We start from the raw sequence: 15,678 nt of genomic DNA, 5'->3' as shown, positions 1-15,678 counted from the left end.
TTTTGGTCTCCTGGATTTTCCCATACAAACCATTTTTCAGGGACAATTAAAAATCAAATAACAATGGCAGAAGGCAGGACATGGAGTGGCCTGCCACAGAACCAGACTTGCTGTCCCAAACAAGACCCTCATTTATTGTTAGATCTTTGTGTGATAAAGGTTTTAATGTGCAGTTAGGATGAATGAAGACCATTAAATACAAAGACACCTCCATCAGTTTAGAGGTACTCAGGCTACAGGTTGGTTGAGGTTAGGGAAGTATGTGATGAAGTATCACTATACCCTTGCCTATTTCTTACACTCTTCCCTTAGCATTTGCTGTTGACCACTGTGATTAAATAGACTACTGGGCTGGATGGACTTTCCTCTTGTACAGTTTAGATATTTTTATATTCTCAAACTTTGTCTTTTCCTCTGACATACTAATGGTTTATGAGTCTATGTCAAGAACTGGAAGTATAAACCTTTCTTTCGGTGCCTTATGATCATAATAATAGCAACATACTCAGAAGATAATGTATTACCACATGTCTCTGTTCTCCCTGAAGAGCCAAATAAAACTACTTGGCAAGAGTAGTTCTAAATCTGAATCTATGATCTCCCTCTCAGGACAAATTCCTCTTCTCAGATCTGCAGTGTGAATCTTGTTTGCGGTTTACTGCTTTATTACACATTGTGCTTCCACTTCTCTCAATATTGCAGGTGAAAGTTCTTCCTCAGAGCCACTGTAGAATAACTGATACAGATCCACAGAACAGAACACCTAATATAGATCCAGATCAAAGCTCTGTAATAGAATAGCTAATACACGTTTGTATACCCAATACAGACTAAGAACAAATCAGAGAATTTTTGCCTTCCTTATTTTAAGATACAAAAAATCCCCCATAAAAATGACCCATACTTCTCTGGTAAAATTATACTCTATTTTCTTCCTGACCGTCCAGATGAGAATTAGGCCACATGCAAGCATGCATCCACTCTCTTTCTAGACACAATTCCCTTATGAACTCCACTTTGTCCCTCTCCCCTCCCTAAAAATAAGAACTCAGTGGGATCATGTGATATTTTTAGACCAGTTGTTAAAAACATAACTGTCTCTAAAGCTGTAGCAATTTGCATTTCCCTGTGGAGAGCTGGCACAAAAACTAACTAGGAATAAATCAATAAGTTAACTAATTAATTAATAAAGAGAACCTCTTAGAAGCCCTCACAGAGCTTACAATGACAAAGAAGCCCTATGGACAACTGTAAGAACTTTGGGAAGTTTGACGAGCTCAATAAACCTACCATGTACTCGTAGTTGGAGCTACCTTACGGGGTGCTTTTATCTTTGCTCTTAATGGGATGCTGAATGGTATCCCAAGCAGATGTACTTATTAGGGCAGCTCAAGTCACTAAGTATTCATGATTTTGTTCATAGAGTCAGGATAATAAAGCACACCAATTACAAAATGTTTGCTTAATTGCCATTGTCATACTGCTGGGATTTCTATTTAAGTTCCTTTGTATACAAAAGAAAAGAATAAAAAAGTTATGGCCTTTTGGGCAGTATTCAGACTATTTTCTTTATACTTTCAATATTTAACATAAAACATATACAGGTACTTCGAGTGCAATGGTTAAGAACTTTTTGCTGCAATGGTCAAATTTTCCTGATGGTCCCAGATTGTCCAAAGCGCACACACAGTTAACTAAGATGTGTACATAAATCTGTGATACTGATTATACATTTTGAACAACACAGCTAATGAATAAAATCTAGTTTTAGTGTCCCTCCTATTACTTATTCATTTGGTATTCATTGTTTTAACACTGACCATAATGATATCCATTAGGTTTTACAATGGATGTCATTTATCCTACCATAAGAATTCCATCATAATTCAGCATAGACGGTAATATACTCATTATGATGGATCTTTTCATTAATAATGTGGATTTGTAGCCACATTATCCAATATAATATCTGCTGTATTCAAGCATTAATTAACATCCACTTATTTTAAAGTGGTAGTCACTACCTGCCTAGAGCAAAATAAATCCTGCTTTGTAATAGAAGTTTAAATTCACCATATTCTTCAGGCAAAGTGAACATATTTCAATAACTAACCAGTGTTTTCAGTGCTTTATGAAATGCTGCAGTAGTAGTATACATGCTGTAGTATCTATGAATATTGGGCCTTCCCAAACTAGAAAACAGCACACTTCTAACAGGCAAGAAACTCTGAAACATCATTGTCAATGACATGGTTTACTATAGTCACTTTACACTTATTTCTGCTGCAGTTCTCCTCTACACCTCTGAGCATCACAGAAAAATCTCAGGTACCTAAATAGAGAAACTGATAGATGGTTTTTCAGCTCTCTGATGATTTTGGTATTTGAATATGAAACTAAATTTGTGTTGTAAAAATGTCAGAAGGACTTTAGTAGGTCAGATCAAAATCTGTTTAGACTAGTGCCCTCTCTCTAAATATAAGAAAAAATTCATAATGTTACTAAGTAAATAATTTGTCATCTTCAACTCAAAAAGCCCTGGATATATTCAAACTAGCCAAAATTTCTGTATTTGAAAAATACAGACTTTTGCTTTGTTACAGAGCAGAACATAACTACACATTCTGCATATCTTTTATGCAGGAATGGACATAAAATGTTGAATTTTAAATGGAAATAAAAAATAAAACATGCAAAATACACACAAGAAACCTACATAACAATTTAAAAAAGCTTTCCTGTATTAAAAACACTAAGAATCTTTGGAAGAAAACACAAAAATACTTTTTTATAGATTTACTGTAAATTTTTACATGGATGTTAGCTGCATCCATGAAAAAATGAGACTTGCTTGTTGTAAAACATTTCATAGATCTATAGAACAACCATTTTCTAAACAGCACCTGCAGCATTTAGCCATCCAAAATACTGAAAGACAGCTTGAAAGAACTTTCATGTAAAAACCTTGAGAGGGAAGCAAAAGCACTTACCTTTTGGAACATACAATACGTGATCAAAACAAAGTTAATACTCTGTACAATGCATCTACAGATGATAGCCCAGAATTATCTTACTTCTCAAAAGCAAATACAGAAAACACTTCACAATACCAGAAAGAAAGTAGACAGAGAAGCTAAATAATGATTTACAGGAAAAGTAGTTAAGGCTTAATTTTTCATATTTGCCTAGAGTAATACTCTCAATGGCTATGAGCCAAGTATATAGACGGTGGACTGAAAGTACACTAGAATCAGTAAAAATATTTATAAACAAATATAACTTAAGGGAAAAGCTGCTGCTTTCATTATTTTAAAAGCATATGAGCATCAATTTTTTTAATTTTTTTTTTCCTCACAAAAATTTGCATTGAATATTTGGAGGCTTTTTTCTTATTTCATTTTACTTTTGTCTGTAGCTTTCAGAAAAACATTAGATTTGCAACGCTGTAAATTGTATTAACCATATTTTGTCACAGATTTTCATACAGGTTTCACAGTTTGATGAGACCACCACTGAACATTGAATGCATTTCTACTTAATTTGAAACTGAGATTCAGTGCAGAGACAGTCAGGAGAAACTCCAAGATTTGGAGAGCTCTTTTGACTCTCCCAAATCTTTCAGCTATCATTTATCTCCTTGAATATTGCAGGCAGAGGGATGTTTTGTGTCATGGAGCTCAGGGAAGGCTTGGTAATGAGTCTCATGATTTACTGATAAGGTCATCTACTTCATCATGTTCATGGTGGGAATAAGAGATTTTGAGTTGCTGTATTTGTTACCAATTGTTAAAACTCTTCTACTACTGCTAGCCCCCTTTCAGTAACAAAGGAAAAAAATAGGAGTGACAGATCCGCAAAGGCAGGCTGCAGTAGCTCAGAAAATCTCCATTAATGCCAGACAGGCTCAGACACTGTTCAAAATCTGAAACAAAGTATCTGAAACAAATTTTCTAATAGAAAATTTGAAAATGTTTGGTGGAAAAAGCCAAACCAGTATTTTAATGAAGAATTGTTAGCTAGCTCTAATATAAAAGCTAGAGGTTTGTTTAAGAAAGGTTGCCTTGATCATTCCTATATTTAAGTTTCTAAGTTTTTCTAATCTCATCTGACTAGTTTTATTCTTTTGCATCCTTTGTGTCACACATTCATATTTTTGTTCAACAGATGAGAAAAATGTATAAAGCTATTTGTATTCAAACATATATGTATATGTATCATATATTTGACATAAAGCAGAAGACATAGGACAGTGACAAAACTGGGGCTTTGTGCATCTACCTAAACTGAACTAATACATCATCTATGAAAGAGAGAAGTAATTTACTGGACTGCACATCACATAAGATGAATCTCAGCAACAAAATTTAGAAAGTTCTTTCTCAAAAGGACTTTTCATCACAGCAGACTAAACAGAATTAGCTTACACATTTAAGTAATAAGACACAGCTGACCAAACAATGTCAAATTTATTTGATTAGCTTTAAAGACATCTGTTGTTACAAATCTACTTCATAAGTTAAAAAATGAAGTTTCAGTCCACCAGTTTTATTAGCTTAGACTGCCTAGGTTTATTAAGTTAGGAAATTTTGTTTCCATAGCTAATGACAGCAGAATACGATCTATTAGTTTTCTTTTTCATTTTACTTTTTTTACTTTTCCATCTCTTTTTTTTTAACTTGGCAAACATTTTAAATGACTAGGTGTATGTATAGCTCTGTACTGTTGCATTTAATTCAAAATATGTAAGAAGAAAGAGTTCCTTTATAATATGACATACTTTGATCATCTAAGCTTCAAAAAAACTTCAAAGTAAATTAAATATTGCACTACGGTTTTCTGGAGCATGGAAGATACGATATTGATGGAAAACTATGGATTACTATTCACTGTATTTATATCCATTAATATTGGTGGAAATCTGCTACCCAGTTCACGGCAAAGCAAACTTAAAATTTTGTAAGTTTTGCCTTATTAACTGCACAGTAAAGTATGCACTGCAGTGAGGCACAGCTCACCAGGACACACTGCAGGAAACCTGGAACAAAGCATACTATGTAAAAGAGGCATGGATACAGGTAGGATTGCTGCACTGACTGGCTAGTTGCATAGGTTAAAGCCTTTCATTCAAGGGAGTACTCACTCCAGGCCACACTTTTAGAGCAGACTCTAGCTATCTTATGGATAATTGAGATATGGTTTAGCAATAGATAAAGCCATTTAGCTTACGCAATTTTATTTTAAAAATTGAGTCATAACCAAAATCTTCTTTCAGGACAGTAAATTGAAGGCATGTATCTCTGGCACTGTTATTTTTAAATAATAAAATACACTTGAAATCCTTAACTGGGAGGCAGAGGGGGAATGACCTGAAAAACCCAGAAGAAAACTGACACAGAAAGTTGTTAAAACAACTGCCTTCACTGTGAAAAATTTTCCTGTCACCAAAAAGTGTTAAACTAGCCAAGGAACTGGTCCAGAAGTGTCTAAGTATTTCATGATATTTGATATTTAAAGGTTTCAAAAGCTTGTAATAAAATAATGAAAAATATTGGTAATGTTACAGTTCCTCTATCTTACTCATTTTTCTGAGGAAATTACCTCTGGAAAATAAATTGATAGGGCTAAGAGGGCCAAACAAATAAAAGAAACTCTTCAATTAGAAAAAAGGATTCACCTGTATCATAATACACAGTGCCTCTGAGACTGAAAAGGCATGTAGATACCAATCAGAAATTCATCCAGCCATTTCAGGAGACAGGGGTGGTACTGCACACATTGTGAGAAATGTTAGGTACTTCTAACAAAATATGGAATGTTCAGGCAGGCCCATTAAAAAACCCCACAAAACCACAAAACAACCTCACAAAAAATAAGTGCAAATATATTCATTAGGGTAAAACAATCATCTGTGTCTACCCATGCATGGTATCTGCTCTCATTGCTGTCTCTTCTGTCAATCTGAAGTTGATAGGTAATGGCCCTATGATTCAGGGAAACTGCTGAAGTGTGTACTCAGGCTTCAGTTTGAGAGATGGGTTCATTTATCATCATAATAAGCTATTACCATTGATAGGCCACAACTCATTGAAGAGACAGTCAGTCTAATTGGCTCAATTCAGTTAGCTCTGGATGTGCCTCAAGGAGACGAGCAGTGCTTTGCAGGTAATATTCAATCACCCAACAAACCACTTGTTTAATAATTCATCACAGTTCAGATTGGGGTTCTAGCACATGATTATCCCTTCAATATGCCAAATATCTGGTCTTAACCCTTTTGTCTCTTGGGTCCAGGAAGGCAAGGGCAAATTCGTTCTGTAGTTAGGGTAACTCTTACTTCTAGAAACTTACTGAATATTTAAAAATTCCACTGAGGCTTGCTTTCTAAAGAAATTTGTTGTAATGGGCTAAATCCTCTCTCTGGAAAATAACAACTTTGCTTCATCATTCTCTCCTGCTAAAGATCAGCTTACAGTATGTAAATTTAATAGGAACGTAAAGTAATGGAGCTCCTTTTGCCTTCTAGAGATATAATGAAACAGTATGGGTCCATTCAGAAATCTTTAGCCATCAGGTAATGAATGATAGGGTAGATGAAACAGAGGCAATAGTGTACATGAGACACATGACCTACAGGATTTAAAGGATGCTTCATACCCTGTTCAGATATTAGATCAAAGTGTGAGTCACTCACAATATTACAGTGTTTAGAATAATGACTCTATGAAAAGACAAGTTAAAACTAAACCAATAATTCAAGCTTCTGATCACTATTGTGCTACTTTCTTGTCAGTTCCACTTACCATTTCATTGTTCAATTCTTTGTCAGTATACTGCAGCCATACTGAAAACTTCCTTTGCAACTGCTGCATTGTCAAAGGCTTTAAGTTTATATTTCTTCTATCACTTTCAATGGCGGTGTGGTGGGTTGACCCTGGCCAGCAGCCAAACCCCCACCTGCCTCTCACTCACTCCTGTCTCCCATGGGATGGGGAGAAAATAGAAGGAAGGTGAAAAGACTTAAAAGATCAGTGGCAAGGGTTGGAGAGAAAGCCTTGATGCTGTGCAAGCTCTGTTCAGCAAGAGCTGAAAGACTGGTGTGTTACCAACACTGTTTTAGCCACAAACGCAACGCACAGCACCACACATACCACTATGAAGAAAGTTAACTACAGCCCAAACAGACCCAGTATAGATGTTAAAATATTATGTTCGTATCAGACTATCTGATGGTCTGCCTTTCTCTGTCTTTTTCTTACTAAACTGAAGCATACAAAAGTGATCATTTTGATACTTTTTGGATGACTGACTGGAAATTTAGTAAGTATGGAATATCACCCTCTGCAAATCAGAGTTTGTAAGGCGCTCATAGCATAATGGCCCTACCACTCACCAAACATTTATGAAAAAGTCAAGAATACATAGAATTCACAAAATTACTCATTTAATTTTTATTATCATTACTCGTGAAACTGGTTGCTTCTCCCCATAAACAAACATAAAATAAAATAAAATAAAATAAAATAAAATAAAATAAAATAAAATAAAAAGCAGCTCTTTCTATGCACTTCGAGTGTCAGTTTGAGCCTTCTTTCACTAATGATATCTTAACTGAATTTGTACCATTTTCAACCATTGATAAACCACTCTCCCTCCTTCTATACTCTACTTAGTAATGGTGCTTTGTGTGTTAAAAATGAGTGACTCCTGCCAATATTTTCTTGTACAAATATTCAACCTTTCTGCTATTGATAATGGATGTAAAAAGCCACTAGCAAAGTTCATTGGATTAGGTGTCTCAGACCTATGAACTAATTAAAAATTCACGACACCCATACAGTGAAATATGTGTCACACATATTCACGTGCATATACCTCTTAATTGCATTTGTACACAGGTGACTAGCGCTTGGATTTGGGCACCTGTGCTACACTGGTTTGGTCTTAAAACTTCTTAATGACACAAGGTAAAGTTAGTCAATCAAGTTTAGGCACCAAAACTTAGTTTATGAAGACAGACAAGAAGAAAAGCAATGCTAATTCCTATATGTAAAATGGAAATAATGGAATATATCCCTCTTGTAGAGAAGCTGCTTGTCAAGAACATTTTGAGACTGTCAGGTGCTACTGAGCATGCCAGCCTTCAAAAACAATATAGCACAGATTGAAAGTTCTGCAAATGGTTTGCAGAAAAGGCTGTTTCCCTTGTGCACCATCAGAAATTCTCAGTACTTTTGCCCTTCTGCATTCTGCCTTTTTGATGTGGAAAGCAAAAGTTGAATACCACATAATTACAAATCTAAAGCTCAGTGGCATCATGCGGTTCTACTAATGAGTTCTAAACTCAACAAATTTAATTACATTCTACTTCAAGTTTTTGTAATCTATTTAAATCTATTTAAATTTAAAGTAAATTGTGGGGGAGGCAGGTAAATCTGAAATAGGAACCCAGTTATTCTTAAAGGGAAATCTGGAAACTGAACTGAACACTACCTCTTTGTGGATCTCATATTTTGAGAATGACCTTTCAGTAGCTCTTATGTATACCCTTTCAGTGATGGGCATAGATTCCTTCATCACACCCCTGTGTAACCCAGTATCAACTAGATGTCTGGACTATAAATGCTGCCTGATTAATGTAAGTGGACAAGTTGAGTAAAACTCCATTAAACCCTTTACTTCCAGGTAACCTGTGATCAGCAAGGAACTCCAAATATAATTTTCAAAGCAAATGCTTATTTGCTGAAGAAGTACTTGGTATGCAAAGGCATACAAGAGGAACAAACTCCCCATGTAACCTCCCTTTCATAAACTTCAGTTTTCCTTTGCAGTCTTAAGTAACCACTGTTCAATGTAGCTATCTCTAGCTTAGGAATCACCATCACCATGCTTCTTTGCATGTTGATTAGCCCTCAGTACAGATCACCAGATATATTAATTCTTTCCAAGTCAAAGACTTTTTTTCTTTTTCTTCTGCTTTATTGGATCCTTCAGTATTTTAGTATTTGGGATCAGAGATAAGAAGAGTAAGACTTTTCAAACTGGCAAGCATATTCCCCAATTTACTTTCTTCTTCATTATTTCCTAACACCTCTTGGTATTCTCTCTCTAGCATTCACATCCCTTCTTTTGTGAAACTACTTTATTTCCTGCCTGTTTCTCCATTTGTCAACTGCCACTATTGATTAAAACCCTTGCCTTCAAGGCAGACTTGGGTAAGCAGGTAACACAAAGAACACTTGAGATTTATGAAATAATTTCACCAACAATAAATTTCCTCTTTTCTCTACAGTTATATAAGATGATTTTAGCATAAAGAAATTAAATGTATCATGGGATGCATGAAATACTGCAGTCAGTGGACTCAGCTAGACAGATTCTGAGCCCTGTTTCAACTCATTTCCAAGGCGCAAAGAGGCCATAACAGTCTACTGGGCATCGTTAGCTTTGCTTGCAATCACAATAATGGCTGTACTTGAACTGTCCCAACAGGCTATCCAAACATCATTAAAAGCATTAATGAGGAACAAAGTGTTCAAAATTTACCTATGTCTCGGTAGTTCTTTACAGTCATGGACAGCTGAACCCCAAATAGGAGTCCTGATATTGTTTCAATTTGTACTGGGGATCAAGCAAAATTTCGCTAGCCAGAGCTGTGAAAGAATAATCAGAGACCTACCCCTGCCTCATTTCACGGTGTCATGCTGAAAGAATATATCAGCAAAGATAAAGAATCTAAAGCCAATCATGTAATACAAATCAAGTAAACTTAACAGAAGCATCAGTCAGCTGTGGTTCAGATCTTTAAAATATTTTGCTCTTCACTTGTATTCCTGCTGTGTTTGTCTCATCCTTTCAGTATCTGAATTTGCCTATTATCTCAATTTCTAGAAGCTATAGTGAAGTAAGTGCTAATAAAATAAACAGCACATTTGGCATAAGTTGAAAACATCTTCATGCATGTTGACTGAGTCTGATTACCATGGTGACTTAATTTCAGTCAAGGCAATTTAGATTGTGATTTAAAATAAAATTACATTATTTATATTAGTTTAAGATTTACTTGTTAAAAATGAAAACATATCAATAACTAAACCAGCTTTTTATCAGAAGAATGCATTCAACTATGAAAGGCAAAAGATACTGAAGTAGCTGTCTTTACAAAAGATATTTTTCTTTAGGATCAAATGAATCATTTTAATTTTCTGCTATGTGTTGGCTGTTGACATTACTTAAAAAAATCTGAGGATCTGCAGCAACTGTGAATAACTTCAGGGGTGTTACACTGAATGGAGATTTCTTGCATACTATGTGCTGCTGATGCCTGTTACTGTTTCTTTTACAAATATGGATAATGTGCATATAACTTAACTATTTCATCCCACTCGAATTTACAAGACATTAAGAATCAATAAATGTCCATACAAAATTGTTTTTGATATGTTATGCCTTATACTTGAGGATCACATTCTCTACTCCATCCCCAATTTACTTTTGCAAGCTTGCGGATGTTCTTTGTTCATCAAATCTTCATTCAAATCTTGGGCTGAAACTCACTTCTGTGCAGAGGGTATAAAAAAAAGGCAAATTCATCATGAAGTACCGGACTTACCATCACTGCAGAAAAATCCTTCAAACAGTTAGCAGATACTTCAAGCACTGCCATTATGTTACTAAATGGTGGGGTGGCCTGCTTAGACTTGGACAACCCATCTGCACAAGGGAACCAAATATTCTACATGAGGGTCTAAACTGTCCATATAACCAGCTGAAAGAAAGAAGTATCTTATAAAGGTGGACAAAGGGAGATCGCATCGGCCCACCTAAGTTTCACTACTTCGCTTCCCTGACAATAAAAGCAATACAGACACATGCTCAAAAAAATCAGTTTGCTGGCTAAATTGAAGACACAGCTGAGTGTTGGAATTAGGTAGGCTAGGTCACTCACTGCTTTTCATGAGGCCAATGAATTTCAAAACAAACTGATGGTAGAAAAAAGTAGCTTCCAACAACAATTTAATTTGCATCTCATCCATTTATACTAAAGGTGTTAGGTTGGCTTGTTCTCCTTTTTGAGACAGGCAGTAAAAGCAACAAAGAGAGTTGTAGATCTATCTAACTCTATCATGTCCTATGAACAAGAAAGTGTCAAGATCAGAAACCATGACAATACTAGATGAAGCTTTCTGGGTTTAGATGCATTAATAATTTAGGACAATTGATCCTGGGAGTTCTGTTCCAGCTGATTATTGTATTATTTACGCTTCTTTATGTTTTGGGTTTCAACTCCCTCCCTCTCCTCTGGGAGCTGTAGACTGCAATTTGCTTTGCATTATTCTGCCTTTTGCATCAGAATTGCCTAAGAAATGAAAACAAATGGAAGGAAATAAACATAAGAGCCACAAGGACCTAGCTTATGATTATTTTATAATTCAATATTTAATCCTATGAGGTATTCTGGGCAGTGTGCAATAGATAATAAGTCACAAAACAAACTGCTCACTCCATCCCAATCTTTAGCTTTCCACGGTAGAGTACTTTTAAAGGGCTGATAGACTTTTAAAGTTTGTACGTATTGACTACAGGCTTATTATAGTGTCTTCATTTCTGGACTCAAAGAAACATTGACTTCTGTCAGTCGGCAAATAGGTTACACAGCTAATTGTAAAAGAACAGGTAAAATAAATGAAGTGACAGCGTTAAGTCAAACAAGACCGCTTTCTGTTCTGTATGCACAGACTCTACACAAAACTTTCAGCTGTTGTCTTGGTTGTAACTAGAGGTCAGGGAAAGAACAATGTATCCACCATATGGCTACTTAAGTCTATGGAGTTGACAAACATGTTGTACTAGAATTTTTCCAAGAGGTAACAAAGCCTTTTATTCAAGCATCTTTTACTTTAATTTTCACCATACTCTGACTTCATGAAGGACCAAATTACATTAACTTTACTTACACTGAATGGGATCATGCCGTACAACTAGTTCAAATGACTCCTGTAAAACAACATTTGATGCAAGAAACTTCTCAATCTGAGTAAAATCTGTCAGTAAGCAAACAGTGGTTTTGAGCAGAGGTGGTTTAGGGCTTCTGTCACATTGCTTGCAGTCTGAGTAATGGCAGCATTAATATCTGCTCAAAACCCAGACAGAGGAGTTAGAGGGGATATATTATCTGTTTTCTGTGGGACTGCTGGGTGTTGAGACCTAAGAATATTCAGAGACTTGGATTCTAGGACAGCCTCCACCTAAAGGCTGAACTAACCTGTGTCTGCTGACCAAGGGCAGTGCCCTAACCATCTGAAAGAGATGGAGTAAATCACCACCTTCATGGTTAAAGCTGGCCCTTAGCAGAGAAATGGAACACAAAATTTGCAGCAGCAGTGACAAAATAAAGAAGAGAGACTTTCTCTAACCAAAGACGGATGTTTCCTCATGGAATCTCAAGTGGCCTCAGCTGCCCCTTGTGTGTGTGTGTGTCATGGGGGGGTCATGTGTTTATTTAGATATGCTCCATATCATGTTTTCTTTTGGTTAATCGTAAATGGCTTCTGCTCAGCATACAAATGATCAAATTGCTTTTTGCTGAGGTGTCAAAGGAAAAGAGGCAGAGTATATACATCATGTCAGACTTCTGAAACACTGCAGACACCTAACCCTTCCACACTGACTTTAAAGAAACAAGCGTTTCATGTCATCCTGAGTTTGGTATCTAATTTTTAATTAATTTTACACTTTCCTTTCAGTGCTCTGATCAAATATTATTAGAATGTAACCCGTAACACTTTCAGGCAAATTTATAAAATATTTTAGCATGGACACAAGTTTAAAACAACCTTATAGATCCATTGTCAGAACAATTTAAGAAACTGCTAACAAAAACCAAATGGGGTTTTCAAATACATTTCAAATTAAAATGCAATTAGAGTTGATAGAATAAGACAATTTTTCAGTAACTAGAAGCTCTAACAGACCGCAAGTCCTCATGATTGCTGCATTCCTTAGTTCAAAAGGCTATGACAAGCTAGGCAGGCAAGGAGATAAACTATTTTATGATACCTACTAAAACCTTAATACTAGCCATTTTAAATCTGTTCTCCCAAGTAATCCACTAGATATTTTATTTCTAGAAATTAAATTTCTCCAGATTGCTCCCAAACTTATTCTGCATCAAAAACAATGTTCAACTTTTTTGGTTCAAACACATATTATATAGTCAGTTAAAATATCTGGCTTTTTAAAAAATTATCTGTATTTGTACAATAAAATTTAGGTTTTGAGAGCAGCATATACATTTAGAAGACTGAAAGGATATGGTGATGTTGTTAAAGTAATTTGGTCATGTTCTTGTCCCACTCTGACATAAAGAAGAATCCTGTACCATCTATAGCCTCTTGTTATTTATAATGTCTCCTTAGAGACACAAAGACCAGTATCACATAGCCTAGTGTCACCCAGATTTAGATGAAAAAGAAAAAGCTGAAGGCTGCACACTCAGGATCATCCTATTTATAATGCTTTTTTCATCCAAAAGAAGCATTTGGAGATGGATGTAAAACAAGCAGATAGCAAACATATGGCAATCAACATTGTGGAGGCATATGCACAACATGCCTACCTTATATTAAAAGAATTATTTTAAATAAGGTTTTCAAGCTATATTTGAAAACTAGGAAATGCAGGATGGTTACAACCTTTTGTTACTCAGTTTTATTTCGGGGAATAGTATTTAAGAGCATAATTTTAACAATAAAAAGGAAAGGCAGTTTTCTGTGACACAAGGTTTATATATTACAGTAGAAGTGTACATCTTGATATAAGATTTCCTAAATCATTCTCTAAATCATTTCCTAAGACAAAAATTCTTAAAGAAGCTTGCCTGCTCTGAGACACCAATTATTCTACTGTAACACTCTCAAGAAAGGATGTTTTTATCTAGTTTCAGCTATTTGGTTTTATCCAGTTTCAGCTATTTGGAGAAATGTTTTATTGAGTTTACAAATAAGGACTCTCAATGTTCTATTTCCATTTCCTTTTCCATAGCATAAATCATATGGCCTAAGCATGTCATTATGACTATAATTTACATGATGCAACATGACAGTTAAGATGTACTGTGGTAATTTGTGAGTGCTTTCAGTATTATTGCAGTATCAAAAATTTATATGGTTAGGTTATTAAGGCAAATTGCTTCATTCATACAGAGATATCTGACAGTAACCATATAGGACCTCCAAATTACACTGAAAAAATATCTTCTGTGTTCAAATAATTTGTGCACATTCTTACTGTTATTTTGCTCACTGAATAGAAGCAGAATGAAATTCTGTCTGGAAAAGTATCAGGTCATATCTCAGGGTAAGTTCACCAGACATAGAAGATTATAGAAGAAACTCTCCCTTGCCCAGCGAAATGAGCCTGACTATCTTTAACAATTTATAGCCATGAACAGGATGCCCAATTCTTTGGAATGATGCTATTTAGTTTCAACATGCTCACTTACCTTCTGTCATGTTGATTTTCAGCCAGCAGGAAGAAAATAAATAAATAAGAGGTTGACTAGCCTGAAGAGAATACAGAGGAAAATGTGCTCAAGTGTATTAGTGTTAGCATTTCTGGTAAGTTTTAGCATGATTGGAGTTAGGATAAAGGGAAAGCTGTTTAGCTTTCCTCACATTTAGGACTCATTCAGTCCTCAATTCTACTCTCTGGAAAAAAAAAGAGATTTTCATGAAGGTAGCAGAAAGTCTAGTGGTGAGAAGCCTGATAGACCACTAAAGCATCCAAGACTTTAGAAAGCAAATATTTGGTATTAACCTGCAGGGCATCAATATGTGTGTATGTGCACACATGGACACATGCAGACTTGGATAAACGCATGCATCAGAACTGGCACAGAGCTCACAACAGCATTTTCTGAGTTCTAGGGCAGAGAGCTCCCCACACACAAGTTTCTTGCCAAACATTAAAGTTTTGTAACACACCCCCACAACATCTGATACACAACTTGCATCTCTGAAAAGCAGATGAAGGAACTGGTTTTTAAAGCTGAGGACAAGGTGGGAAGAGAACAGGACAAGCTGAACCACACACCAGCTAATTTGTTCAAAAAACAATGCTGCAAACTGTACAGACTTCTCTAATACCTGACAACAGAAGCCCGAAAAGGGCTCAAGTTCAAAGATACTTAGTTAATTTTCTCTAATTAACCTTCTGCCTTCACAAGAATACTCCATATGCCTGATTTCTTTCTGCTTGCAATTTTGCTGGTCAAATAGCTATCCAACTTAATCTTCCCACAGTTCCACCCCCCTTCAAAGCCTTAAGTCTTTTCTCAATAAATCAAATTAGCGTTTAGGCAAGTACCATCTGCACTTACTTTGTTGCCCAAATAAGAACTGGGTGCACTCCAATAATAAGTCTGTGGCAGTACTTTTCGCGCAGCCACGTTGCTGATGCTAAACTGCTGATGCCCATCAAATCTCTTTTGCTTGGGTGCAACTCTGATGAGACCCAGTAAGCCAGTCAGATACCAGCCATTCATGTCTTCTATCTATAACGACAGAAGAAAAAAACCAGAACAAAACACATTACAATGAGAATCAGGACACAGTCATTTCAATAGTCACAGCCTCTCATTCTTCCATTTCTAAAAACTGATTAGGTTTATATGATTAATAG

The 15,678-nt window shown here is 35.8% G+C and overlaps 1 protein-coding gene across 9 annotated transcripts in view; it reads right to left on the bottom strand.

Moving 5' to 3' along the window:
• Nucleotides 1-15,678, bottom strand: part of LAMA2 (laminin subunit alpha 2) — a 375,334-nt gene that overhangs the window by 192,849 nt on the left and 166,807 nt on the right. For all 9 annotated transcript variants that reach the window (XM_075035675.1, XM_075035668.1, XM_075035670.1 and 6 more), the window contains one exon: nt 15,377-15,550. In XM_075035675.1, the coding sequence (XP_074891776.1) occupies nt 15,377-15,550 (174 nt within the window). The remainder of the gene's footprint in view (nt 1-15,376; nt 15,551-15,678) is intronic.

The sequence above is a fragment of the Buteo buteo genome, chromosome 9 (assembly GCF_964188355.1).
Source record: "Buteo buteo chromosome 9, bButBut1.hap1.1, whole genome shotgun sequence".
NCBI classification, from domain to species: Eukaryota; Metazoa; Chordata; class Aves; order Accipitriformes; family Accipitridae; genus Buteo; species Buteo buteo.
The sequence above is the reverse complement of the archived record's forward strand: the minus strand, read 5'-3'. Positions and strand labels throughout refer to the sequence as shown.